Source organism: Aegilops tauschii, chromosome 7 (genome assembly GCF_002575655.3).
Source record: "Aegilops tauschii subsp. strangulata cultivar AL8/78 chromosome 7, Aet v6.0, whole genome shotgun sequence".
NCBI classification, from domain to species: Eukaryota; Viridiplantae; Streptophyta; class Magnoliopsida; order Poales; family Poaceae; genus Aegilops; species Aegilops tauschii.
The window spans coordinates 65,289,713-65,298,821 of record NC_053041.3 but is presented as its reverse complement, the minus strand read 5'-3'; the positions used below and the strand labels follow the sequence as shown (position 1 = coordinate 65,298,821).

Here is a 9,109-nt window from a genome sequence, read left to right as displayed (position 1 = left end):
CCGCTCGTACAGATTGGGATTCGAGGCTTCACATGTACTTCCTCCGTTCCATAACGTAGTACATATAGATTTTCTGAAAAGTCAAACTTAGCAAACTTCGACCAAGTTTACGAAGAAAACAATCTATATCTACAATACCAAACAAATACAATATGAAAATTTAACTCACGATGCATCCGATGATATGTATTTGGTATTCTAAATAAAAATATTTTTCTCACTATACATGCTCAAAGTTTGTAAAGTTTGATTTTTGAAAAAATCTATACAACTTCATTATGAAACGGATTATAAGTCGTATCTATAACGTATGGTCAAGATATAAAGAATACTCCTACAACCCAATCATTATGGAGTGTAGGTGACCCGACGGTGCAGCCGGACCGGGAGCTTGGGTCACGTTCGGGAGCATTTCCTGAGCCAGCCTGAGCCGCTGGTCTGTGATGGGAGTCCAAACGCTGCCGGCGTGGCCGCGCTGCTCCACCCCGTACGTCCACGACAACACCTACCGTGTGCTAGTTAAAAAAAAAACACCTACTGTGAGCTGAAGGACGCGCGACCGGCGAGGCGTCCACGCCATTCTAGCATGGCTGGTTTTGGACATTGGCCAGTACGGCTACGGCTACCTGGAGCTCATATGCATGCAGAACCTGATGCCGAAGTAGCTCAAGGCTTCACCAAGAACTCCAACATGAAAGGCAAGTACACCTTCAGTTTGCTCAGCGACCTCAACTACCCGGCCATCTCTGCGGTCTTCGCCGACCAGCCATCAACCCTGCCGGTGCACCTTGACAAATGTCGGTCCTCCGTCCTTGGCTCTTACCATGTCAAGGTCACACAGTTCAAAGACACGGACGCCATCGTGGAGCCGAGCACCCTGCAATTCAGCAGCACAAACCAGAAACTTGCCTACAAGATCAAAATGAAAACCAAGGCCCCTCAGAAGACGCCGGAGTACGGAGAGACCTGCCATTGAACGATGGTTTTCACATAGTCCGGAGTCACCTGGTTCTCTCATGGCTGCCACAAGGTCTGGGAGTGAACAGCTGTGCCCTGGCCCCTTCGTAAGCAAGGTTGAAGAATCACCAAGGGGCTAGGGTTCCTAGGTCACCAAGGGGCTGTTTTCAGAAGAAGTGCATGTCAACATAACTTCCTGCTAAACTAGTATTTTTCGAAACAACAATACTCTCGAAATCAATATTAAATGAAGGCCATCTTTTAGTTCTAACCATTTCAGAAACAATTTGAAGGACTGAACTCTGGCAAATACGCGATGGTTTCCCTGTTTACTACCCACCAGTGCTCAGGTCAGCAAAGTTCAGCTAAAAATACCCAGCACATTACATGCAGTCAATTGTTATTTTCCTCAAATACACTACACATTGTATGATCACACAATAGATCTAACGAAAGAACTGCACGCAATGGAATAATAAATATTAAGAGCAGACCAACCAGTAAGGTGACCTGCAGTTGTTTAATTTCCTCGATACACTTTGCTGATAGCAATCTCCATGGCTCTGTTTTGATCTACAGAGTATACCTTACAACTCCTTGACACATGAACCAGATAACAACCTTGAGTCATACTAATTATCTGAATCTACGTACGTGTCAAGATGGACTTCAGCACCAGCCCACCCATCGTATTTAGGAACTCACAAAATAACCACTCGAGACTCTTGACTTGCTCATCCCTCATAAAAAAATCCAGCTAATATAATGCTCTGAAAATGATGTTTTGCTCTTATAAAAGGTCGAACAGCATGTCCTACAGGTATGAACCAGCTTTTATCATTCGCGCGCAACAGCCTGATATGCAAGACCGCCTGTCCTGTGCCTCTAGATTTCCATGCATAAGGCCGTGCTTGGATTGAGTGTAATCTAATACAGGTGTATCAATTTTAGAAGTGTATTTTACCGGATTAGAATGATTTCCGGCCCGAAATAATAACGCGCAGGAGTGTGTATTTTTTACGGACGTATCTGATGGAAATACGATAATCCAAGCGTGGCCTACAGAACACCATTTAGTCCATACTCTAGGATGCACTTATAAACGGGGATAGGGATATTACATCCGGACGCGGAGTTTCTGCTTCCAGGCTCATCTGCACCCCCTCTCAGAAAAAAAATCAAAACAAATGCTAAAAAAGTTCAAAAAATTCCAATTTTTTTTTGGATGATAGATAATTTGATGTGTGAGGTCTGCACCAAATTTGAACTCATTTAGACATCTGAGCAGCTCTCCGCAAAAAAGACAAAATCGGGGTCTGTAAAACTGTTTACTGTTCACGCATTGTTTTGACCCGATTTGTCTTTTTTTTCGAGAGCTGCTCAGATGTCCAAATGGGTTAAAATTTGGTGTGGACCTCACGCATCAAATTATCTATCACCTAAAAAAATTCGATTTTTTGAATTTTCAAGTATTTATTTTGATTTTTTTTCTGAGCGGGAGCAGATGAGCCTGGGCACCGACATGGATTTCCGGATATAATTCAGCAACAAAGTACACAAGACTCATCGCATGGATTTAGTCCTCTCTGAGTTTAGTCTGCTCGTCCCATAAGCCATAACGTATACCAAACCCTATCTCCCAAGAATACAAGTTGTAGAAGTCGCATGTCTCACACAGCGAGTCGCTACAAAATTTACCAAATTGAAGTGCGGCTATTTTTAGTGTACTAATTGGGATGTTGTCCTTCAATTCATAAGATTCCCATCTGTACAACCACATAGAAAAGTAGGGATTGATTTTTTTATTACTTTATAAAAGCCCCACATCGTCATTGATTTCCCTAGTTTTTATCCATCCGCCAATGGAATCCCCCATCTCATCATCCAAAAAAAATTTGTGTGTACAAGAGATGTGCCTGTTATTTTATTATCATATTACTCCTTCCTCCTGATAGTAGATTACAAAATACAAATACTCTTAATTTAATATTTTTTTGAAGATATCCTTCGGATAATGATTGATACAGTTACCCCAGGGTCCATCCGCACTGGAAGATGGTTGTATACAGACCCAACTAGCTGTGTTGCACTCGTATCCTGCACCAAATCCAATCATCCACACCCGATCATTTTTCTTCATCTGTCCTTTAGCATCGATGTATGCCAACTCATACCATACCGATGAGCTCAACTGGTTTCCAAACCGATGTAGTGTCATCCACGATGGCTCGACATACTGGTCAGATAGTTTGAGGCCATGTTGTACTGAGCTGATAACTGCCGGACCACCTGCGTGGATGCAGAAATGCTCAAATGTAACACAAAAGTTAGGAATGTATGGCCTGATATTCCTCCCATGGGGCATCTTTCTTGCCATGTTGAAGAGCAAAAACTTAAGAAGCTCTGATGTTGGTAGCACGTAAGGCCCGGTTGCCATGATATTGGCCTTCAATGCGTGTCCAGCAACAACAGTAAGATCTTTTGAGAGAGCGATGCCTAGGTTGCCCTTCTCGTCTTCCTCTTGATACACACATCGGTAGGCAGAGTTGTTGGCCGCGGTGATCGTCCGAGTGAAATGCACAAGCCTAAACCGAGCCTTTGACCTAGAAGTCGACAACAACTTTGCCACTCCTCCTATGCGTAACAAGATGTTAGACAACACCATGGAACGCTTATTCCCCGAATAGTAGGATGGCCCAATGGTCTCTGTCGACACCACCAACACATGCGACCCCCGAGGCATGACCTGTAACATGTTGCTCGCTAGCCCCACTGCGATCATCGAAGCTGAGCATGCCATCCCAGAGAGGTTCATGACACGAATATCACCCCGTAACTTGTATTTGTTCACAATCATGTCGGCAATGGATGGTACGGGGCAGAACGCGCTGCAGTTGGTGATAAGACCACCGATTGCATCACGTTTGATGCAAGTCTTGGCCAGAAGGTCATCGATTACCGAGAAGACGACCAACTCTGCTTCACTGCACGCTTCATCAAGCCCACAACATGGCTCTATATAGTGATGTACAGGTGGGACACATGTCTCATCGCTCATGCCTGAGCGCTTAAGAATAGTAGCTATAAAATTGACAATAGAATCATCAAGCAAAGAAGAGAGACGTGCATGCTCGAGGAAGGTTGCCTTTGTGATTCTTAAGTTGGAGTTTTGCCGGAAGCAAGCGTAGTCGACAAGGTATACAGTTCTAGAACGGAGTGCAAGGTACAAAGTACATGTGATGACCAGTAACGCTATGACAAGAAGTGAGCGGATGGGCCAGATAGCAGTGGGTTGGGGCACAATCTCGGGTCCAGCAGCAAGCCATGGTGCAATTTTCTTGCTGACAGTTCGCAGGATGAGGGTGTTGGCAGTGCAATTGTATACCAATGTGAGGCGCCTGAGATGAGACTCTGAACTCATATTGTTTGGTGGTATCGTTTACGTGCCTGCAGAGGTGACCGACGAGGATATATAGGAGGGAACTCTAAGGGTGGGAGATTTTTATGCAAATGAAGCATGCATGTGCTGTACTTCGTAATCGTGTAGTACTTCTAACGATTTAAGGCTCCAACTGTGAAAGTGTCAACTTCCATGTCCTTGGACCTTATCTCAAACGAACGTTTCTTTGCACTCAGAATCTTGTAACAACATATGAGAGAAATACTTAACGTCAAAGGCTCATGCGGCATCTAGCGAGATCAATGAACTTCCCAATAGTAAATGAGCCATGATAGTACGACATGTACGTACATTGATCCTTATAAACTCACACACATACACCCTATCCTAACTATTAATACCTTTGAAAAACTGAGCCGGCAAATCTTCAATTGTCTAAATAATCATAGGCACCTCGTAGTCGAGGGGTGCACGAGCATGAGCAAAAATTCTAAAATAATTTCATAAAAATATGAGTACACATGCTAAGATTAGGACTTGAACCCAGTGGGCTGGTTACACCACAACCACAAGCAATCAGTTCACTGGCCTAACATTATTCATGTTGAACATTAGTGTAGCACATGTTTTTCACAGCACGATGCAGGAGCAATGCCGTTTTAAGCAGACGTAAGAACAAAGATATTGAAAACGACAAGGTGGTCTATTTGTTTTCTTGCATTTCCTATAGTTCACATCAACTTCTTTTTGTAATAAAAAAAGTACATGTTGTCGATTATCAATCACCGAGTCTAGCAAGATGCACCCTTTGCGCTGTGTACCACTAGATATTGCATATTACCAACCAACTTCGTTTTGCCACCTAATTTTGTTGGGCCCAAAGGTGTACGGCTTGTATGCTAGTGGTAATTGCCTTCACATGGCCGACCCAAATTTATAGGTCCACAAGAGATAATGGGTGATTTGTTTTCTCTTCCGCTAACAATCCTAAAACCAGGGCTTGAGGGCGACACAGAGAACCACAATCACCGTCGAATATACATTCAGTCTCCTTGTCACCGGCTGCCATCTTGTCGCTGAGAGGAGGATGCATCATATTTTTAGTGTTCTTCTTTGTCTTTCTACATGCCCTTCTAGTAGTGGACATATGCTTTTATGAATAAAATAATTCCGGTCACTCATATTGTTGTAGTGACATCAAGAAAGACAAGTTTGTGTCATCATGAAACATATTATTTAGATCTAATGAGTTTATGGCATTGTCTCGTCTTACTTTTATTATTTCACTAGCAAATATGCATGTGTGTTACAACGCGAGAAGAAAAATATAATAGATCTATACCCAATAAGCATTGCTCAAGACCCCCGCAACCTATGCGCATAGTTTCAACACAGAACCTTGCCCATGTGGCCGATTATCCTCTTTCCCGCCCTCGCCAAGCTGTGTCCACATGATCAAAACACATCCGAACATGGTAATCTATTACCTAATATTAAAGGACAAAGGATTTCATAGTTCTTCTTCCGTCATCCTTTTACATCCGTTGATTTTGTCTTAACCGTAAAGTTTAACGGCTGAGATTTAAAAGAAATATGTTGTTTGGTTGCTTTGGTTGCGTGCAACGATTCCACACGCATGATGCCCGCCTGAGCCTAATGTGTTTTATATGGCCCAACCAAAGCAGCCCAACGTAGAATCGCTTCGTCGTTTTGTCCTATGCCGCTTGCCTTTTTTGCTTCCGCCGCTCAGCATATCCCCGTTCTCGATATGTATTTTGACGACCGAATCGTCCGGCAGCCCAACTCTAATACAAAAAACACAGAAAAGTGGGCCTTCATCCATCCGTGCACCATGGCTGCAGCAGGCAACGACATGGTGGCTGGCCCTGCCTCGGACGACGGCCGCGGAAGGCGCGACGGCTGCCGCCGGTGTAGCCGGCGGTGGTGGCCATCTCCTCCATCGGAGGTGGTCGGCCTGAGGCTGGATGGTCAGATCTCGATATCCGTCATCTAGTCCCGCTACGAGTCGGGAAGACAAGTTACCGGTGAAAACCGAGCCGATGGCATGCGATTGTGGAGTTATGCGCCGTTACCTTGATGAAGGCATCGTCGTGTAACAACTAGCGACCCACTCGTGCTGTTCCGGGGGAAACCCTAGGATCTGGTCTTCCAGATCGGACGATGACGGCACTGCGGTGTTGTTTCTCTATTGGGGATATCGTTTGTGGAGCAGCACTGGAAGACAGAGGCAGGAGACGGAGCGGCTTCGTCTTGTACGAAGCTTCGATGGAGATGTCAAGTCATGCCTGGCTGACAGGTGCTACGTTGTGTCATGCCTACTCGGCAGGTGCTACGCATGACAGATCTTTCAGAATCTTCGCGCCTGGATGGATGAGCGTGGGGGCAGTGGCGCCGTTGGGCGCCGTGGTAGCGTCGAAGGATAGACGAACTGGCAAGGATGATGCGGATCTCTCTTCTGAAAATGGGTCAGCGGCCCGATGACGATGGCATGCTCTAAAACTTGTGCATGTGGTGTACGCTTTAGGTCTACTTCACCGGTTATTCGTTCCGATATGTTATGTGGATGGATTGGCGACGACACCGAATTTGAATATGGGGAGTGAGAGTGCTCCATATTATCGAGTTTTGTAGGTGTGAGTGATGGCTTCGAATGGCTTGATCAATGTTCGTGTTAGACTTTTATTGAATAATAAATAAAGATGGCCATATGCATCAATTAATGTAGAGGCCGGGGTTTTTAAGCTCCTTTTGTTAAATATTAGGGACTTCACGATGACCAACCATGAAGCAACGCTGAAGAAGCTTGTTGGCCGGTGCGAGAGGAAGACGGCTTGAACAACCGTGGCCTTGCATTTTGTGATGATTCCTTTAATACTAGAGGTTGTCGCGCGCTTTGCCGCACCGTCGTTCACTCATGGTATTAACTCTATTTTTCTTTAGCATGTCATTGCAGTCAATTTTGTCATTTTGATTCTATATATGTTGATTTGGATTTTAATTATGTTCGACCATACTTTCTTTTCATTTGTATATCGCATTCGGCTATTGTTTAAAATTGTATTTGTTTTGAGAGGAGAGTGGAGTTGATTGATGTGTGGTTGTGGTGTTCTTCGCGTTTCATCGTCAGTGTCAGCTGGTGGTTCTTGTGTGATCCCCTCGAGAGCTCTTATTCCACAATGAGACCATGGAATTTGCTGCTATAACACTCCTATGGGTCGGCTAATGAAACTCTTGCTCACTCAGTTCGGCTCCTGCTCTGCTTGCTTAGCTTTTTTCCGCTCGCTACATTGCTAGCTTAGACAAAACCGGATACCACATTTTTATTTGAATTTTTTGTTAAATAAAAAATTACAAATTTTTAAAAATGTATTTTATAAAATGTTGCGCATTAAAAACCATTTTTTTATGTATTTTTGAGAATGTTGCGCATTAAAAAACATATTTTTTTAGGAAAATCATAAATATTAGAAATATTAATTAATTTTAAACTATGTTCGTCAATTTAAAAAAAATTAGAAAAAAAATGTTCATGAACTTTAGAAAAATTCATGAATTGAAAAATGTTGGTGGATTTTAAAGTGGACACAAATAGAAACATCTGAGAAGCTGCATCGTGTTGGTGTTATTTTAGAAGTGATTTGGTATACGAAGAAAGGTATGAGGTAGATATAGGGATCTCTCGTTCAGCTTCTCAAGAAAGATACAACAGATGCACGAGTAATATAGTGTCACGTCTCTAGCCGGTTGGTTTAGTATTTACCCCGTCTAAAGTTTGATCGCTGCAATCCCATGACCTCCTACTGCTGACCAGTGGGGTGCATATGCCCAGCTGAGCCCTGACACGGGAGAACAGGACATGTGTAAACAAAGCTTGGGTTTAAGGCCGTAAATACATTTCTTTCAGTGAATGACATGATGGTCCCACATCCCCAATTCAACCAGAGAACTCCATTTCTTGGGAGCTTGGAAACTGTAAAGATTCTTTCTTCAGGAATTAGGTTTGCATATTAGGGTACCCGACATCCTGAAAGAAGCCCGACCAAGGTCAGCCAGCTAGCTTACCGGGCAAAGCACCCCACAGACGCAAGCCAATAGAAATGCAATGTGAACGTTACGCTTCTTTCACTTGTGTTCTATTAAGCGATAGCAGAGTAGTAAACCTCTCAAATTGCCCAGTCCAATTATACAGTAGGTGCTAATAGGTAAAATTTTGGGTTTCCCTAGCCGACCAAATAACGACATGGAAAACGATCATCATTATCTGTCATTTATAAATGTACAACAATGAGGAAAAATATCCTTAAAATAGTTTTTGCTTATTCAATATTTTTAAATACTTGTTCAACACTTTAATACTTGTTCAACATTGTTCAAATACTTGTTCATCATTTTTTAATGCATATTCAACAATTTTCAAATACTTGGTCAACATTTTTAATACTTATTCAACATTGAAATATCCCGATGAGGCGATGCAAACCGATAAAGACAATGATATACAAAAAGAAAAATGAAAAAAAAATCCGGAGAAGAAAAAAGAAAAGAAAAGAGAAAAACAAAAGAAAAAGGAAAAAAAAAAGAGAAAACCGAATACAATAGAAGAAAAACAAACAAAATAAAAACAATTAAAACAAAGAAAGAAACGAAAAAAACTTGTGAAAAAAGAAAGAAAAAACAAAAACAAGAAACAAGGATAAAACAATGCAAAACCGGCTCTATTAACCTTAATTG

General features: G+C 42.7%; 1 protein-coding gene across 1 annotated transcript; it reads right to left on the bottom strand.

Moving 5' to 3' along the window:
- Nucleotides 1–2,561: 2,561 nt before the first annotated feature.
- Nucleotides 2,562–4,378, bottom strand: LOC109768181 (3-ketoacyl-CoA synthase 5-like). Its single transcript, XM_020326919.3, has 2 exons — nucleotides 3,030–4,378; nucleotides 2,562–2,843 (listed from the first exon to the last, which is right to left on the bottom strand). Exons 1-2 carry the CDS (start codon nucleotides 4,376–4,378, stop codon nucleotides 2,768–2,770), a joined length of 1,425 nt encoding a protein of 474 aa, XP_020182508.1. The 3' UTR covers nucleotides 2,562–2,767.
- Between the last annotated feature and the right edge of the window lie 4,731 nt (nucleotides 4,379–9,109).